This window comes from Peromyscus californicus, unplaced genomic scaffold, assembly GCF_007827085.1.
Source record: "Peromyscus californicus insignis strain IS unplaced genomic scaffold, ASM782708v3 Scaffold_7__1_contigs__length_154581171, whole genome shotgun sequence".
In the NCBI taxonomy this organism is placed as follows: Eukaryota; Metazoa; Chordata; class Mammalia; order Rodentia; family Cricetidae; genus Peromyscus; species Peromyscus californicus.
The window spans coordinates 7296266-7316687 of NW_026294595.1; the positions used below are offsets into that span (position 1 = coordinate 7296266).

The following is a 20422-nucleotide window of genomic DNA, read 5'->3' on the forward strand; positions in this document are numbered from 1 at the left end:
ACACAACATCACTGAAAGCATGCAAACTCTGAAAAACAGAGTTGCAGGAGTAAGACAATCCAGACCCAATACTGACTCTCAACAGTGTGGTGGGAGAAGTAAAGACAGAGAGACTGGGCAGCCTTGGGTCCCAGCTGTTCCTACCAGTTCCTGACTGGATGAGCCCACTCCTGACCTCGGCTGCCTCAAAAGGGACATATCTAAACACCTACTGTACAAGTCAGGTGCGTGAACTAAGATAATGTTAAGTCAAAACAAACAAACATCTCCTGTAAACTAAAACACCCCATCCAAAAGCATTCTATCAATAGCGTATGGTAAATGATGGCTAGAGCAGAGAGTCAACGGTACATGATGACAGTATCAGGTCGTGACTTATTACTCTGGTTAACCATGTCAATCAAGACTGGCATGGATTATGGAAAAGAAATAACAGCTTTTCTAAGAATCACATTCATTTAAATGAAGCCAAGTCGTAAAGTGATCTTCAGCTACAGAGACAGTAGGCATGACTGATAAAGGATCCATCAGTAAGATACCTGCTTAGCCTGGCCGGCAGCCACCGGGGCTAACACTGCATGAGGTGTTTTGGCTGTTGAGTGCAGCACTGAAGAACTGAAAGACACAAAGCATTTGCTCAGAGACAGGGCTAGGGACAAACATGCTCATCCTCGAGCCAGTCAGTTCCCTGTTCAGCAGATGAGAACACTCTGTGGCAGAATATAGACATGAGACCCCAACCAAACTCACCAGACATTCTGTTGAAGAATTAATTAGTTTTTAAATGCAATCTGGGTTTTCAATCATATAAAATTCAAAATAATGACCCTGTTAGCTTTTTCCATTCTACAATTCCATGAAACAATTTGTAATCATTTCCAAATAGATGTTGTTCTTATTCAGACAATTGGCATTCTTCCTTTCTGCTTCCCTAGTTTTAGACCATGTGGGAAAGTTCCAATTCTCTTTTTCAAGCCTGAAAAAAGAGGATCAGCCACACATACAACCAAGGTGCTACCAGAGACTGGATGTTCACAGAGCAGCTATGGCGGACTCCACAGCACCACTGCTCCACTTCCAGTCTGCATCTGGGCTACTCTGTGACGTACACCCAATTTCCAAGACACCTCTCACCAACCCTGAGCTGTCCTCAGGGAACCACTCTTCACTCCCTAGCTAGTGAGAGCATATGAAGAGTCCACCTATCAGTGCAATCAGAGACAGAAGTCCTTAGCATTTAGGGAAGCTTTTCAAGTTCTTTGTCTTCAGCCTAAAGCTACTTAACTGGAATATATAGTAGCAATTGTAGCTGTGGGATTTGTTTTTTAGAACACTTTTCAGACTTGAGGGAGGAGTATTAATAACGTTCCATCAAAAATTAATTTGATGCCAGGTGGTGGTGGTATACATCTTTAATCTCAGCACTTGTGAGGCAGAAGCAGGAGGATCTCTGAGTTCAAGGCCAGCCTGATCTACTGATCGAGTTCCAGTACACAGAGAAACCCTGTCTCAGGTGGTGGTGGGGGATTTAAAGAGGGAGATAAGCTTACAGCTTATCAAAGAGCAGCTTAGTCTTTAGAGTCCATCTGGATTCTCCGTGGGAACAACAGAGAATCTTCCCTGACTGGATTAGACTGGAGAAGAAAAACAGACTCAGTGAAAGATAACTCTGCAAGAACAAAAGCAGCTGCGAAAGTGGCCCGAGACGCTCTACCACACAGGTCCTCGGGTGCTGCGCCACCCTCGGCTCTGCTCATCTCAGAAGGAATGTGCTGGCGAGACTGCTGGGACCCAAGATCCTAGGGTGGATTCAGTCAACTTGAAGACAGAAACCCACAAGGGAAATGAACCTCTTATGTAAAACTAGAAACGAAGATTAAAAACATCAATTTCTCCAAATCTTGGAAAATATTTACACCTAAAATTTAGTGACAACGCGATGGTACATTAAATCCCGACAGCTTAGTTGCATGCAGTACTGTTCTATTTACTTGTGACTAGGCCACATGTCTCCCGGGCACCCCAAATCCCCAAACACAAAACGAGGAGGCATAGGACTAGCACACTATGCCACGTGACACCGCGGTGGAGAAACGCCGCTTGGCACAAGCAGCCAATAAACCTATCCATAAACCAGCTCCAAGCAATCTCCACCACAACTCAAAGGGCCAACAGCAAAGGACAACACACTCCCAAATGAACACGATCAAGGACTGTGCACAAACACAGGCCAAAGGAAGGAAGCCAACAGCTAGAAATGCCCATGAGAGCACGTGGGAAACCCAGGTTCAGAACTGCCCTATTTTGGGTAACTCTATTCTGCTTTCCAGCAAGAGGAACCCGACACAGATCTGACATCACCTGTATACCCTGTTCTCAAAAGAAACAACTGGGCTAGAGAGTGGCTGAGAGCACTTACAGGACCTAGACTCAATTTCAGCACACACGTGGCAGTTCACCATTGCCTGTAACTAATTCTAGGGAATACAATACCTTCTTCTGGCCTGTACTGGCACCAGGCACACACATGATGTACACACATACATGAATGTAAAACACACACACACACACACACACACACACACACACACACACACACACACCTAAAAAAGGAAGCAACTGTCGCAGGACCATAGCAGAAAACAGCACAGTGAGAACCGGAGCCGTGAACGCTATGAGACATCCCAGGGTTTTGCAAGCCCTTTCTTAGTGGTAAGTATTCTGCCCAATGCCGGGACGGGTCAAAAATGACTCACTCTTTCACCTATTTCAACAGCTTAAATGGCCTAAACCATGAGATACATGTCTTCTATTAGAGAATTTTAATTATTAGTGTATCTTTTAATAAATACTCATATATGAAGGGGCAGAACCAAACTACATGCTACTGAATTATGTAATGAATAATGAATTTTTTGGTATTCATTCAAAAGTGAGGCAAGAGGGTAGCTTATCAAGAAAATAAGAAACAACAAGCCTAGAGGGAAAAAGAGAAACTGATAAAAATGTTACTTTATGTATTTATTGGTTTTCGTTAGAGGCAAGGTTTCTCTGTGTAGTCCTGGCTGGCCTCAAACTCTTGAGATTGGTCTACCCTCTGCCTCCCAAGGGCTGGGATTAAAAGCATGAACTGCCTCACCCAGTGTATGTTACTTTTATTTAATACAGTTACTCTCAACCTATTGGTCGTGACTTTGCATATTGAACGATGCTTTCACAGGGGTTGCCTAGGACCATTAGAAAATATTTGCATTATGATTCATAACAGTATCAAAATTAGTTATGAAGTAGCAGTGAAAACAATTCTATGGTTAGGGGTCACCACATGAGGACCTGTATTAAAGGGTCACAGCATTAGGAAGGTGGAGAACCACTGATTTAATGGAGTCCAAACCTATTGAGGCTTTCCTGAAACCTGCCCATGGAGACACACCTAACAGCTACTGTCCTTTCTGCTGAGCCTCACATTTCTGAAGACAAAGCATTGTCCAGAAGTCTCTTAGTGGAAATGTAGTTTCTCCTGAGATAGAGGTAAGGTAGATCTCTGTGAGTGCAAGACCAGTTAGGGCCACAGTGAGACCCTGTCTCAAAAAACAAATTAAAAAAAAAAAATTAAGTAAGAAATCCATTTACAAGACAGCCAGCTGTTTAATAAATGCACCACAGGGTGTAAGACAGGCAGAAATAAAATGCATAGTAACAGCAGACAGAGGGAGAACAGAGCACCGTGCTAAGTGGTGCACTGTTCTTTAGAGTGCTATCACTTGACGACAGACTACGCTGACGTAAACTGTATACACTATAGCGTATAATGGAGTTATCAACAATAAGCCATCCATCCTAAGAGACTAAACAGTGTATAAACACTCAAGTCCAGAGTGTCAGAGGCTTTAGGAGCTGCCACAAACAAGTCTTTCCTTCCGTGAATTTAGACACACATATACATACATACTTCCACAAGTTGTCTTTTGATCTCCGTATGTGCCTGGGCACATGTGTGCACATGAACATAAACATAACTGAACACAATTTTAAAGCTAAAAATGAAAATGAAAATTATGTTTTAGGCACTGGGTGCATAAGTTCAATAACTGTATCAGAATCCAACTCCGACAGCCTAGCATTAGGAACACTAATTGCTCCAGCAGAGGACCTGGGTCCAGTTACCAGCACCCATGCAGAGTGGCTCACAAGACACCTGTAACTCCAGTTCCTGGGGGGTCTGACACTCTCTCTGGTCTCCACAGGCTCCTGCAGGTGCGCGCGCATGCGTTCGCGCACACGCACATGCACGCACACACATACACACACACACACACACACAGAAAATAAAGAGCAGATTTTAAAATCTCCCGCCAGCACTTGTGGTTTTTTGTTGGAGAAAAGCAGAGCTAGAAACGCTGCCGTCAGAGAGCAGGTGAGCTGAGAGGTGGTCTGAGCACAGGCAAAGGAGAAAGGAGCTTCCATCCCTCGGCCGCAGTCAACGTCTGAGAAGTATCAACCCACACTCTGCCCACAGGCCTTGTCCTACACAGCACTCTGCCTTTCAGTGGCTTCCTGACTTCTCTGTGACGGGAATCTGCTGTAATTCCCAACTTCAGAGTTCTCTGAGGAGCTCACAGCAACCACAAATACCAGCCTTGAGTCATTTCAAGACAACAAAGAGGGCAAATTTGGTTTCTTGGCTATTAGTCTGACCCTGAGATAATTATAAAGTTTTACAGCAGGCAGTGGTGGTAAATAGAGCAACATACAAACAACTGAAGTCCAGCAGACAGTGTGGCAAGTCCACTGAAAATGAGACCGGAACCTTGGGTAGGCAGGTCTGCTCCACAGTGGCAACAGAGAACAGGAATGCAGTGTAAAAACACAGGGCCTGGAGTTGCTCCCCTTTCCACCGGCTATCCATGAGCACTAGACACAGTGTCCTAAAGACACTGGTCCCTGATAATCCCTAATTCAAGTCAAAGGAATGTCCCCAACATTTCCATAGGGAGGCTAGTTGCTCTAGAAAGAATGTGGCTCCAAAATTGTGCAGTGAGTAGTGCATGAGTGGTGTGTACAACACACACACACACACACACACACACACACACACACACACACACACACACACACACACACACACGGGATGGGGCTGGCTGGCACCTCTGACAAGGACCTTGTCTAAACTAGCACGGAGGAAAAGCAGAACTTCTGCAAGCACAGCCGCTTGCTTCTCAAATACTGTTCCTTCTTTTTTCCCCCGAGATAGGGTTTTTAGTTCTGGCTGTCCTGGATCTCGCTCTGTAGACCAGGCTGGCCTCGAACTCAGAGATCCACCTGGCTCTGCCTCCCGAGTGCTGGGATTAAAGGCCTGCACCACCACCGCCCGGCCCTGTTCCTTCTTTTTTTTTTTTGGTTTTTCGAGACAGGGTTTCTCTGTAGCTTTGCGCCTTTCCTGGAACTCACTTGGTAGCCCAGGCTGGCCTCGAACTCACAGAAATCCGCCTGCCTCCGCCTCCCGAGTGCTGGGATTAAAGGCGTGCGCCACCACTGCCCGGCTTTTTTTTTTTTTTTTTTTTTTTTTTTTGGCCTGTTCCTTCTTAAAGAAGACAAGTTAACTTAAGAGAATTCAAGTGCTGGGAGAGAGGAAGTCAGGGAGGGCACTGTCAATCTCCACACCACCATCATTACACACTGGCCACTAGTACTTGAAATATCAATTTTGGCACCCTGAGAACATTAAAAAAACAAAACAAAACAAAACAAAAACTACCGTGGATATAGCAATCTTCACACCTGACTTACAGCTTAGTTGCCCATGCAACTCTGCACCCAGCAAAATATTCATAGACCATAGTCTGTGAGCTGCAGCCAATTTTCTGGCAAGGTGAAAAATTGCCTTCCTAAAAACTTAGTTGTGGCTGCCCATTCCTCCACAGTGAGAAAAGTCACATGTGACAGCAGTGCTCCCTCCAGGCAAAGTGCCTCCATGACAGCAAACTGTGGAATGAACACACAGAAGAGCCATGACATACCCCATGACCACAGAAGGAGCTGCAGGATTACTCTTCAGTTCCTGGACATTTACCACTTGAGGGACATTCTTCAAAGTTGATTCGGTGAGAGTGCTCACAGCTATGTAGACAGGGAAGAGAGAGAACCACATTAATTCCTGTAAAGGATCAAAAGAAATGAACACCCAGGACATGACCCTGGGCAGACAGCAACCTTATAGAAAGGAAATCTACTCAGCAGTGTGGGCAATAGAATACCTGGCTGATCTGTGTTACCAAGGGCCAAGGAATGTACTTCAATGGCATCTAATAAAACATACTATCATAGAGGGACTATTCCCTGGCCAGCGATCTGCAGCAGAACCCAGATCCCAGCCAGACTGCTGGCTCATCTTGAAAGGGATGGCCATACCCAGAGAATTCACAGCCCTCAGTCAGGGCTACTGCCGTCATTCATCTGTCCTCCTTTTCCCACAGGCTTAGGATGGGCAGGCTCTGTGGAAGTGTGCAAATACAAAAGCTGCCTCAAGTGCAAATGACACAGTGAGTAAGTGTGAGAACTGAGCTGAGAAAGAGTGAGGGAAGAGGCCCAGGGTCTGGATTAGAGTGAGGGAAGAGGCCCAGGGCCTGGAGGACAGAGTGAGGGAAGAGGTCCAGGCCTGGAGTGCAGAGTGAGGGAAGAGGCCCAGGGTCTGGATTAGAGTGAGGGAAGAGGCCCAGGGCCTGGAGTGCAGAGTGAGGGAAGAGGCCCAGGGCCTGGAGTGCAGAGTGAGGGAAGAGGTCCAGGCCTGGAGTGCAGAGTGAGGGAAGAGGTCCAGGCCTGGAGTGCAGAGTGAGGGAAGAGGCCCAGGGCCTGGAGTGCAGAGTGAGGGAAGAGGTCCAGGGCCTGGAGGACAGAGTGACCCCAGGGACACACATCTGACATGGACCTTATTTATTTTTACCTCAGCAGCTTTATCAGTTTTTTTTCTTTTGACGCAGGATCTCATTATAAGCTGTCCTAGAACTCACTCTGCAGACCAGGCTGGCCTCGAACTCACAGAGATTCACCTGTCTCTGCTTCCCAGTGCTGGGATTAAACATGTGTGCACCACCTCAGCTTTTAACTTATTTTTGCCTTAATTGTCCATCGTATTTTATAACCCTTAACGACATTCTGTTATTAACAACCGGAAAGGCATGAGCAAAGCTCTCTGGTCTCCTGGGCAAACCCAGGCAGCCTAGGATGTGTAGTCACTCTTACTCCTGTCTTCAGAAGAAGAGCTGGGAAAATGCTGACTAACTGCACACAATTCACCTTAACATTTGAAAATGCCTCCATCTTAAAAACTTGCTCCAAGAGACAGTGAAGGTCAGAGCATTTCTTGCTGAGTACACCATCCCAAATCCTGACAGATCTTAACTTTCCAAATCATGTGCTGGACTTGGAACTTCATGAGTGTAATCACAAGATCCCATTTGTCCACATAATAAAGGGATCATCAAAGAACTATGTGTTCTGAAAGCTTAAATGTACCTTCAAGAGTTATCTTGTCGTTACTTTTCATTATTTATTTTAGCTATCTTAAGAAGGTTATATTTAAACTTATGGCTGTTTAGTAGTTTTTATTTTTTGCTTTAAAAAAAATAATTTATTTTTATTTTATGTGCATTGGTGTTTTGCCTGCACATATGTCTGTGTGAGGGTGTCAGATCTCAGAGTTAAAGACAGTTGTGAGCTGCCTTGTGAGTGCTGGGAATAGAAACCAAGTCTTCTGGAAGAACAGCCAGTGTTCTTAACCACCGAGTCATCTCTCCAGTCCTGCTTTATTTTTTTTTGAGACAGGGCTTCACTCTGTGGCCCACGCAGACCCCAAGTTCACCATACTGCCCAGGCTGGTTATGAACTCGTGACAATCTGCCTACTTTAGCCCCTGAGTGCTAGCATTAGAAGTATGAGCCACTGTCTGGTTCATAATTCTTTTTTACCTGTATGAAACCACCAGGTCTCTTTGAGTCTTCTTAGTGAAGATGTTTGGCATTAATAGTCTTCAAACCCTGGCACTCTTCACACTGGGAATAAGTGACCCTTCCTTGTGGGAGGCCTTTGTGTTTTAAGACTCTTCCTTACCATCCCCAGGCAGCACTCCTGCTAACTGTCTGGGCCAGGTGGAAGGAGAACAGCCTGACTGAGAACCACTGGCTTGCCAAGCTGACAAGCAGTGCTAACTAGCCCTGAGTCCGAGCCCTAGCCTGTTAAGTCCTGCCGAGGTCAGCCCTAACTAGAGACCAGTGACAACATCGGCCCAGAACAGTGCATCTGTGAAGGCCGAGCTCCGCTATGGACGGCCTGGGTAACTTTCTCTGCTGACTCACTGCTGGAACACAAGCAAGCACACTACAGCTACCCTCCTAGTGGATGGGATCCTTAAAATATTGTTCTAATGATGTCAGGTGGTTTAATTTCCAAGACCAAAGCAGAGATCACCAGTCAAAAGTAGCAATTATCAGTGTCAAAACCCATCAATTTCCCATGAAACTAAAGGTGTCACATCTAATACCTCCTCTTCAAAGCAAAAAAAAACCCTGAGACCTAGTCTCTGCCTCCCGGGAGCTCTCCTCACAGGGATGAAGGCCATCGAGTTAGCCTTCTATTCTGAGGAGCAGCAAGAGAGACAGCTGTCTCCCACCCCAAAGGCCACGCCTGGACAGCTCAGCTTCTCTCCTAGGAACGGGGCTGTAGTCTTTACCTGGTGCCTGATTGGCCATCTGCCGTCTCAGGGCTGCAGCAGCTGCTGCCTGGGGAGCTGCGACGGGGTGGGAAGGACCTGGTGCACCATGCTTAACCGTTTTGGTTGCCAGCATTGTGCTGTCGGCTCCTTGAGGAATAATTTTGCTGGCTGATGTAGAGACTGAGGGGAAAAGAAAAATGATCAGAAAAATGGGGTCAGTGAAAGGAACACAGAAAACTTAAAATGGTAAATTCTATTAGGCTGTAGGAAAAATGCTAAAATTAAAATTCTTAAGCACTACAAGCGATCATTCAGAGCACTACAGAGCTGCTTTCTTGTAATGACTTTGTCCAGTACCATGTCTTTGCTGGAAGCACTGGCACACAGCCTCCCCTGCCCCCACCCCGCAGCAGTGAGCGCACAATGCACATGGCCTCAGTGAGTGACCGCCTCATGGACATGTAGCTCGACAGCCACCCTGCCCCATGGTCACAGTTTTAATTGCCGACTTACTTGAAGAGCTCATTACAGCAGGTGAAGAACTATGAATCAGGTGAGGCTTAGCAAAAGGCATCGCCTGAGGCAGAAGACTGGGTTGGATAGAAGGTGTGCGGACCACAGGGGCATGTCGATGGACCTGGACCACAGCCTCCTCCTCTTTGCAGGGTGACCGGGCATCTTCTCCCTCCAGAGGCTGAGAGATGGATGATGTGGAGCTGGCTTCATCTAAGTCTTCATAGTACCTCTGAGACAGGAAGGCCGACCGAGACAGGCTGGCTACAGAAGCCCCACCCCGAAGATAACATTAGACAAAGCAAACCCAAAAGCGGTGCCATTTCTCTAAGAGAGACACATCCAACTTGCAAAGCATTTTCATTACTTTTTACTTTGATGAATGTGAATATGATAGTTTGGGGCCTTTGCTCAAAGGGGGCTTCAGAAGCTAAGCTGCTAGGTCACAGACAGCCTAACTATCAACGCTGGTGGAACTCTCACAGGAGAAAAACTGGTGACAGGCCAGCTCACAGGGCAGGGCTGAACACTCATGCATCCCGGCTGCTTTCCAACAGTAACCTCAGAATAACCACAATAGGCTGTCAGAGTGGGAATGGCCTGAGTGTCTCAAAACACATCTAAATGAGCCCAGTGACTCTCAACATGGTATTTATCTCTGGCCTTCTCTGCTCTTCCTTCTTTATATTGTGGGGTCAGGTCTTATGCCACCTTCTACTTAGAACTTCAAATGAATGTTATTACTGTGCACTGAAAAACAACACGCTTAGTTCCCCGTTCCTTGCCAAGGTATTCAAAGCAGCATTCTTCCATTGTTGTTTGTCCGTCCTGTAGGCAAATCACGCTACAAGATCTTAATGTCTCAGCATAAGTGTGACATAACAGATGCAACTGAATACCAGGGCCACACGCCAGGGCTCTACTGCCCACAGGACACTATGGCTATTTAGAGTAGTTAAGTACAGCTGTGTGTGGTGGCAGACACCTTTAATTCCAGCACTCGGGAGGTAGAGGCAGGTGGATCTCTGTGAGATCAAGGCCAATATGGTTTGCATAGTTCTAAGTCAGCCAGAACTATATAGACCCAGTCTCAAGTAAGTAAGTAAATAAATACATACATAAATAATAAAATTAAATAAATCAAGTGTAAAGACACAGAAAGTTCTATTTCTCAAATGCACATTTCAAGTACTCAATGGGCAGCAGCCTTTACATGCTGTTATCAAGTATTCTGAGGCAAACAACTTCATGGTGGGCCACTTAGATATATATATGATGTCAGGACCCAAAATGTTAGTTTATTTTCTACCAACAACTTGATACTGTCACTTTTCAATATCAAGAATGTAGATCCTGTGCCTTCCCTTCCTGGGGAAGCCGGCTGAATTAATTATCTGTGCAGTATGGCAGAGCTGTTATTTTTTGGTCTCTGTTACATTTAACAGTGTTACCTTGTCAAGACATATATATTTATATGATCAGAGTGACCCTGAAATTAAAGCTGTATTCGTAAATTCTAAGGAACACCAACAGAGAGAGAGGACAAGGACCTCACCCTGCTGCTCCAAGGGACTGTGACCTCCAAGTACTTGCCAGTGTATCTTTACCACAGTTCCCACAGAGAAGCCCAGCCAACCCTTGGGGCCAGTCTCCGTCCTGGCAGAGGACGCAGTTGAGCCACGCAGTGCCTGCACTTGCCTGCACATGCTGCAGCGGTCGGTCGATGCTATTAGGAGCACTAGGTCTGCAGCGGCCTGTTGCAGCACACAAAGGAAACTAACACAAAGCCCTCACGGAGCCGTTACCCTGTCTCTCACTAAATAGTTCAGGAAAAACAAAAAAGGGAACAGGGTTGGCCGTGGGTTCAGTCTAAAACACTTGTCTAACGTGTACAGCCTGGGATTGATCCTCAGTACCAAAACAGTCCGAATAACAATTCTACTGTAGTGTACAGAGGGAGGGAGAGGTGATGTAACGGTGGGACATACTGACTGACAAAGAGAGACAGACACTCCTTTAGCTACAACAGGACCACGCTGGACTAACCCACTCTAAGCTGAAGAAACAAGTCAGAAGGGCACCCGATCCATGGAGGCTACCAAACATCACAGCTTAGTCTGGTCCATTCAATGTGCTCAGAAGCTCACAGGAACCTACCGCTGGGCAAAGTCACCCAACAGAAAGCTTATTTTATAAGTACGGAGTACTTTGGCAATTTTCTGAACACTGCCTTGAAATTGGAAGACAGAATGGCTACAGGAGCACATTTTTTCCCACAGTAAAGAAAAAGAAGTCAAACCCGTGTTACGACATGGATCATCACACATAGGTGAAAGGTAATGGGTGCTCAGTGACTAGATTCTTAGAGGTTTCTTTTTTCAAAATAATACATTAAAAATGACATAAACATAAAATAGATAAGATTTTAAAAATACATGCAAAGATATAACTTCCACATATTCCCACATAACATATTCTTTAAGAGGGAATGTAGTGAGTGCAAGAGAGATGTGCATGGGTGTGTGGAAACTGGAACAGGACATTTCCACTGTCACGTTCTACCTTATTACTGAGTCACAGTTTGCTACTTTGGTTAGGCTAGTCAGTCAGTGACAACTAGGGCTTAGCCTGCCTCTACCCCGTAATGCTGGGTAGAGGGTGTGATCTCAGGGCTGCATGCCCGCAGAGCAGGCTTTCTTACTGAGCCCTCTCTTCAGCCCCAAGAGGCTTTCTAAGAAGCTGGCATGTTCTTGTTCTCTTGTTCTCTCTCTCTCTAAGAAAAATTTAAGATTTATTTAGCTGCACTGGCGTTTTTGCCTGCTTGTATGTCTATGTAAGGTGTCAGATCCCCTGGAACTGGAGTTACAATTGTGAGTTGTCATGTGGGTGCTGGAAATTGAACCCAGGTCCTCCAGAAGACCAGTCAATGCTCTTCTTAACCGATGCGCAATCACTCCTGCCCCTATGTTCTGTTTCTTAACTTTAGTAGACATTACATTCATTTTTGTGTTGTGCACTTTTTTGTGTATTATATTACAATTTTAAAATTTAATAAAATTTATATGTAGCTGGACAGTGGTGGTGTATATCTTTAATCTCAGTACTCAGCTCTGAGTTTGAGGCCAGCCTGGTCTACAGAGCTAGTTCTAGGACAGCCAGGGCTAAACAGAGAAACCCTGTCTCAAAAAACAAGGCAAAAAAGTTTATGTAAACTATGGGTGGTGGCAAGGTCTGGAATCCTAGCATTTAGGAGGTGGAGACAGAGTTTATAATGAACACTGTTCAGAGTTCCTAAGTTTATCGTCGTTTTTCACTCCACCGAGTTCCTGAAAGCCAGTCTGGACTACATCTTCAAAACAAAGCTTCCATACCCTGGGTTATCCTCCCTAGCACGTGCTATTTTAATTCCACAAGTATACTGTGCCGCTTCCGTGAGGTTTATGCTCTTTATTCACATTTTGAGTGGTCAGAACTTGTTACCTTATTTATCACTACCTGGAACCAAGGTAGGCAATCACATTTGCTGAATAAACAAACAGTTACATAAACCTCACGTCTAAGGACTCAACCATAAAGATACAATCAGATCTGAGTGATGATGTTTTACATAACCTCTTGACAACAACCAGGGCTAACAAGACTGGGTAAATGTGTGATGGCTTTCTAACACATGATGTGGTCTACAGTCAGGATCAGGCACATGGTCAAAGAGTACAAACAGAGAGTGGAAAAAAGGTCCTGAGAAGTTTGATTATGGTGGTGTTAGCTGCAGATAACAGGCATTGGTGCCTGTCTGGTTGCTTTTTGTTTTTTTCTGTCAACTTGGCATTAAGCTAGAATTCTAAGTGAAGAAGAAATCTCAACTGAAAAAATGCCTCCATAGGACTGGCCTATAGGCAAGTCTGTGGGACATTTTCTTGGTGGATGATTGATGTGGGAAGGTCCAGCTGACTGTGGGCAGTGCCACCCACCTGCTGACGGTACCAGGTGCTATAGGAAAGCAGGTTGAGCAAGGCACGAGGAACAAGCTAGGAAGCAGCACTCCTCCATGGCCTCTGCATCAGCTCCTCCTCCAGGGTCCTACCTTGAGTCCCTGTCCTGACTTCCCCAGATGATAAACCACATGCTGAAAGATGAAATCAACCCTCTCCTTTCCAAGTGGATTTTGGTCGTAGTTTCTTTTGTTTGTTTGATTGTTTGGTTTTTTTTTTTTTTTTTTCCTCACAAAAACAAAAATCCTAACTAAGACAGTACCACAGACCTGGAAGGTGCAGTGGGACAGTATGGGGAAGCCTTCGAATGTGAGGCGCTATAACAGAAAGGGCGGGTTGATGGAGCTAAGGAGATGACTCAGCGGCCAACAGTACATGCTGTGGAAACAGGAGGATCCAGATGCACCCGTCTAAAACGCACACATGCAGTGGGGACCTATAACCCTGTCTCTAGAGGAGAGGCACGGACAGGAGGCTCAATGGAGTCGCCCAGCTCCAGTTCAGAGACTCTGTCTCAAGGGAGTAAGACAGTGACCAAGAACTGTGTGCTCAACATGCTCATGTGTGCTTACATTTTCTTCCCCCAAAAGTGCTGGCCTGAGCAGAGGTGGTTGTGTTTACATTTTCTTCCCCCCAAAAGCAGTGGCCTGAGCAGAGGTGGTTGTGTTTACATTTTCTTCCCCCCAAAAGCAGTGGCCTGAGCAGAGGTGGTTGTGTTTACATTTTCTTCCCCCCAAAAGCAGTGGCCTGAGCAGAGGTGGTTGTGTTTACATTTTCTTCCCCCCAAAAGCGGTGGCCTGAGCAGAGGTGGTTGTGTTTACATTTTCTTCCCCCCAAAAGCGGTGGCCTGAGCAGAGGTGGTCAAGGAAGAGTGTCTGCTGAAATCTTCTGTAGGCAGAAGACTTAAGAAGCAGCTCCAAGCTGGGGTGCAGCAGCACACACCTTTACTCCCAGTACTTGGGAGGCAGAGACAGGCAGATCTCTGTGAGTTCGAGGCCAGCCTGGTCTACAGGACAGCCAGGACTGTTACACAGAGAAACCCTGTCAGGGATGGAGGGGGTGGAGCAGCAGCTCCAACAGGAAAAGACTAAAATGGCAGAGATTGGAGAACACTGTGCTGGAGGTCATACGCAGTGCTGAAAATCACCAGGGCAAGGGCACAATGTAATCTTAGCTTTGGAAAATGAAACACATTTGAGTTTCAGGCTGGCCTGAGCTACATGAGACCCTATCTTTAAAAAAAAAAAAAAAAAAAAAAAAAAAAAAGGAACAATTAAGGGATAGGGATGTAGCTCAATGGTTTTGGTAGAGACCCCTGGTATGTGCTAGGTTCTAGGTTTTACCACCAACACTGAAAGAAAAAAAAGTTAGGGAATTTTAGATAGAAATTTAAAAAGAACCTTTTATCTCTCATATTGTTGCTTTTCAGCAAGTTTTGAAGAAATACATTATTTGCTTGCTGTGTGGTGTGCGCGTGCACGTGTGTGAGCCACGATGCACGTGTGTGAGCCACGAAGCACACGTGCAGGTCAAAGGACGGCAGGAGTCAGCCCTCCCCTCACTACGCAGACGCCATCTGCCTTTATTCCCCAGTCCCTTACACCAGCCCCTTAGCAAGCATTTAAACCATCACTGCCTAACCTACAGTTTTTCCCTAAGAAGACTTTTCTCAAGGGTAATGTTGCGAAGAACCCATCAGAGCTTTGAGGCTAGGCTCCAACTCAGCCAACCCCAAGCCATTCTGTATCATTATCATCTAACTGAGAGACTGCATGATATCAAAGCCCCAAGAATCACCTTGAGTTGTTTCATCCAAAATATAAGTACTGCTTCTTAGTCCAGTACATATGCAGACTGACGGTTGATTCTGAGAATGTTTTCTTCATCTTTCATTCAAGCCATAAGCAACCAGCCCACCTCCACTGTGCCCTAGCACTACACAGCTAATGCTGAGAACTTCAGGACCAGTTCTCTTTACCTGGAGCAGTGGACCTCACTGGAGGGGTCTTCCTTTTGGCCAAGAAGTTCCTCAGTTGGGCCTGTTTTGCAGGGGACAGTTTAGCTGCAAAAAAATTCATCAACCCATAAATGCTAAGATTCACTTTAAAAAGCCAGGTTAGATCACGAACTATGCCAGCGGTCTGAGAGGGAGCATTACCTGGCACTCTGGGAGAGGGCTTGGTGTGAGATTCAATGGTAGTTTTGAGCAGGCTTTCAAGGTCACTGTCAAAACTAAAACAGGGCAGTGTTACATCCAAACCAACCATGAGAAGGCTGAGGCTAAGTGGTATACACTGTTCTCAATATCTAAGCCCAAGAGATTACAGAATATTCACTAGAGACAGAGCCGCCCAACAACACACAGGAGGAAAGCTAACAACCTCAGCACTACATTCTCCCGCACTAAGCCTAACATGGTGCCTTAGCAGAAAGGATGACGAAACTACACACGCCTAAAGCAGAAACACAACACCGACAGTTCAAAGTAAACCGGCTAACTGCAAGGATCCGCACAGCTCCACACTAGAGCGAAACGGCAAATCTGGGCTTCTGAAGGAAGTTAGAAAATATAACCCTATTAGTTATTGGAACTGCTGTGGCCTGTTGAGAACCTGCTTCATCAGACACAGCACTCCATGCATTACAGACTTAAGCCAACACACACCCTGAAGGCAGGCACTGTCACCCTTCCTTTCAAGCAAAGGAACCAGAGGTCAGAGGGGTTCTAGAACCTGACCAGGACAGCACAGCCGACAGACTGCAACACTGTTCTCAAACGCATGCCTCACATGCTCACGTACTCTCTGAGCACCCCCCCACGCACCAGCAGTCACTTGCACACCTGTGAGTGCTGCTGTGAGTTGAAAGTGCTGAGGGTAGGTTCCACGGGGATGTCTGGTTATAGAGACGGAGCTGCTGCAGACTGTCCACCAGGTGATTCAACCTCTTCCTCTGTTGGTTGATGATTTCCCGGTTGTTGGCTAGTGTGTTAAAAAGTGTCTCTCGTTCTGGCACAAGCAGGCGCCTGGTGGCAATAAGGAAAAGAACAGATACAAATGGCTCCTTTCTACACCACAACCCACGGGGCTGCAATTCTAACAGGGAAAATGATAAAATGGAAAACCACCCGCAGACAAGAAACATCGAGAACATAACAGAGCAGAGGGAGGGCATGAGGGGCCTGCAGCAGACCACAGTACAGGCTGGGCAAAGCTGGAGGTGCTGGGGAAGAAGAGAGTGGGCGGGAGCCAGGAAGCAGCACGGGCAACCCTGCAGCTGCCCTGCAGCTGCCTGCCCACTGAGAGCCGGGGTCTCTGCGGAAGCGACACTCCCTAAGGAAACAAAGCAGGCTCACTGGAAGCACGTGGGAGCCAGCCATCGATCACACTGCTGATGGGGACAGCACAGGTGCTGCGAGCTGGCAGGTCTAAGGCCAGAGGCACGGGTCTAGATTCCTTTGTTTTTCATTATAAACCTTTAACCACTGGTAAAAACGTTTCTATTAACGTGAGGAAACAAATATAGAAATAAAAGAAAACTGGTGGTCCTATGTGACCAGCTGGTTTGTTTGCTCTTGTCTGTCTGTCCATCTACCACCACAGAACTGATTGAGAATGAAAGCTGCTGACGCACAACAGAAACTTCCAGTTTTATTTCCTTTCCTCAGAACCACTGAGAAGAGCAAGGCAGCCAAGTGAGTGATTCTAGCTGGTATAAGGCAAGCTTTAGAGAAGGGCTGAAAATAGAGACGTGCCAAGAAACAGAAACCGTGCCCAGCACTTGAACTCTGCAGAAAGGGAACTGAGTGTGCAGTGAGTAGGCAGTGCATGGGGAAGGAAGCTGGCTCCTGCTAGTGTGTGCAGTTTTGGAAAGCCAGTCTGTTGTAGTTGTTGTTGTTTGATTGACTGTTTTCTCAGACAAGGTTTCTCCGTGTAGTCCTGGCTGTCCTGGAACTCACTCTGTAGTCCAGGCTGGCCTTGAACTCACAGAGATCCGCCTGCCTCTGCCTCCCGAGTGCTGGGATTAAAGGCGTGCGCCACCACCGCCTGGTGGAAAGCCTACTTATTAAGCAAAGAAGAACACAGCTGGAAAGGAGAGCAGACACCTCACTGCCTCATCACAACTAGTGTAGTGAGCTATGACATCTGTAATGGCCCAAACACCTGTGCGCGCACGGGCTCCAGTCCACAAAAACCTCCCTGGGCAGAGTTGGGGAGAACTCAGCCTGCCGCACCCCACCCCCTGCCCCCAAGCTGAGGGTCCTTTGGTTGGGCTTTTCAGCCCGCTCCACCCAGCATGGTGACATTTATTTACTTCTCCTTACTAAACTATATACACACTACTTCTGTCCCTGACAAGACACCCACTGTCGCCAGAAAAAGCTCCATGATCCCATACCTTTATAACAAAACACACTCAGTCTTTGTTTCCATACAGGGCTAATCACTAATTAAGTGTGTCAAAAACCTAACATTTTTAAGGGCTGACATACTCCAATTTCTGTGAATACTTCCTTGCTCTCGGCATACTGCAGTCTATCCTGTTCACAGAATAGAAGCACAAACCAGACAGGACAGGTAGCGAGGCGGCATGCTCTTTTGTGTCTTCACCACTTGTCAAAGCCTTTTTTTTTTCTCTTTAAGATTTATTTCTTTATTATGTATACAGTGTTCTGTCTGCATGTTTGCCTGTACACCAGAAGAGGGCACCAGATCTCATTACAGATGGTTGTGAGCCACCATGTGGGTGCTGGGAATTGAACTCAGGACCTCTGGAAGAGCAGCCAGTGCTCTTAACCTCTGAGTCATCTCTCCAGCCCCCTTGTTAAATCCTTTTAACTAGCCACACTCTAATCAGGATTTTTTCTCAAAGCCAAATGTGCTCATGCATACATCCCCAGCCCTTGAAGACTGAGACAGGAGGAAGACCAAGTGTTCCAGGCCATCCAGGACAATAAAAGGTGAGACCTTTTCACAAAGAGCAGAACAAAACAGAAAAAAAAGTTCTTCTCAAGAGGACAACTTGGAAGACTGACAAATGTACAAGGGGATTGCTCTCTGTTCTCTAAGGTTAATTTACCGTGTGTGTGTGTGTGTGTGTGTGTGTGTGTGTGTGTGTGTGTGTGTGTGTGTGTGTGTGTGAGAGAGAGAGAGAGAGAGAGAGAGAGAGAGAGAGAGAGAGAGAGAGAGAGAGAGCATATTTAGAGTACTATGGACGTACAGGGCTTGTGAAGGAAGAAAAGGGTCAGACCCCTGGAAACTGGAGTTACAGGTAGCGATAAGGTACCCAATGTGGGTGCTGGAAACTGAACTCAGGTCCTCTGGAAGAACAGCCAGCACTCTTAACCACTAAGCCATCCTCTCCAGCCCCAAGGAGAATTCTCTTAATCAAACATTGTGACTACATGTGAATCTACGCACAGATCTGCTCCCTCTTTCCTACATTTGTACCTTCCCACTGAAGTCATCTGAAATGCTTTTCAATTATTTTACACATTTGATACAAGATTAAAAGCATTTAATGTAATCTGAGAACATGCTATTCAGCGACTACAAAGTATTTTGTTTGTTTGTTTTTCAAGAGAGGATTTCGTAGCTCTGGCTGTCCTAGAACTCACTCTGTAGACCAGGCTGGCCTTGAATTCACAAGAGATCTGTATGCCTCTGCCTCCCCAGTGCTGGGATTAAAGGTGTGGGTATCCACCCCCCATTACTGCATAGTATTTTATATACCTTCTTGATGCTTGGGTTTTTCTGTGATGCTAGGGATTGAACATGTATACACACATACAACAAATCAACTGCTTTATTGATGAGCTACATCCTCAGTCCTAATGAAATTCATATTCTTATCTTTCTAAAACGATGTGATATGCACTGTTTTATATAATCACTACAACTATCATTTAGTGCTTGTGTAATGAACTTTTAGGAATGAACTGAGTAACCAGGAGGAAGCACACCTGTGAGATTTTTCCCTGGGCTCCCACAGAAGGCAGTGGCCACGACACAGCCCACTCACCTCTGTCTTCTCTTCTGCTCCAGATGCCGGTCCCACTCTAGGTCTAGAACATCATTCACATCCTGAACAGCAAATTTCACATACTGATGAAGGCGGCGGATTTCCTAATCAGAAAAAATTAAAAGGCAAATGACTCATTTTTCTGGTAGCTTGGCGGGGGGGGGGGGGGGTGCATTAAAGTAGTAAAAATAATTCTGAAATTCTTCCATATTAAGAACTGTTGCCGGGTGGTGGTGGCGCACGCCTTTAATCCCAGCACTCGGGAGGCAGAGCCAGGCGGATCTCTGTGAGTTCGAGGCCAGCCTGGACTACCAAGTGAGTTCCAGGAAAGGCGCAAAGCTACACAGAGAAACCCTGTCTCGAAAAACCAAAAAAAAAAAAAAAAAAAAAAAGAACTGTATGAACAAGGAAAACACTAGGTTTTACTATAACCATTAAATATAAACCATTAATGAAATGAAAAATGGAAATTTCACTTCTCCAGTTGTATAATAGAAAAGGAAAGGGGAAGGGAATGGGTGTGGCAGCCTCAGGCCTGGGGAACAGATGCACCCACTTCTTTCTCACTGCCCGGTCCTGCCTGGGAAGGCCGGGACAGGCTGGGATGGCCTGCTGCACCCCCTCACTGTGCACCCATTCAGTTCTTTCCCATCATGAAATGAACTGAGAGTAGACAAGGTGATTCAACAAATGGTGCTGAGAATGACTCGGACCCTAGCTACTCCCAGCACAGAACACAGGCCACCTCCCACTGGAGGAGCACGTCTCCACCTCCCACTGGAGGAGCACGTCTCCACCACCACTACAGTTCTTCCCAGCTGTTAGGCCTGTAGTGGCGCTCTCTCAGCTGGGGGCATAGTTAACCAACATGACTCTCAAAATTCAAAGCAAAACTGAAACATTCAATCAAGTAAGTGCACAGACACTGAGCAGCTCCCGGGTAAGCGCTTCACACATGGCACAGATCTGACTGTGCTGAAATGCATTTCACAAATATTCTTGGAGAAGTGTTATGTCTCAACTGAAAACAGAAAATGTCATTTAGAAAAAGCCAAGCTGAGTCCAGGGAGGCAGCAGTAGCCTCAAAGACTAGATGACTAGAGGAGCGTGTCCCCCCCTCCACCTCGGGGCCATACTAGCTGAAGCCCTTTCTTCCAAATGCCTTCCACCTGGGCGGGCTACAAGA

General features: G+C 46.2%; 1 protein-coding gene across 4 annotated transcripts in view; it reads right to left on the minus strand.

The window, feature by feature from the left end:
* The window catches only part of Nup214 (nucleoporin 214), an 87411-nt gene that overhangs the window by 38142 nt on the left and 28847 nt on the right, over window positions 1-20422 (minus strand). For all 4 annotated transcript variants that reach the window (XM_052722603.1, XM_052722602.1, XM_052722601.1 and 1 more), the window contains 8 exons: window positions 19237-19340; window positions 16058-16240; window positions 15374-15447; window positions 15194-15277; window positions 9224-9487; window positions 8729-8890; window positions 6021-6120; window positions 540-615 (listed from right to left, as the gene is read on the minus strand). In XM_052722603.1, coding sequence (XP_052578563.1) covers window positions 540-615; window positions 6021-6120; window positions 8729-8890; window positions 9224-9487; window positions 15194-15277; window positions 15374-15447; window positions 16058-16240; window positions 19237-19340 — 1047 coding nt within the window. The remainder of the gene's footprint in view (window positions 1-539; window positions 616-6020; window positions 6121-8728; window positions 8891-9223; window positions 9488-15193; window positions 15278-15373; window positions 15448-16057; window positions 16241-19236; window positions 19341-20422) is intronic.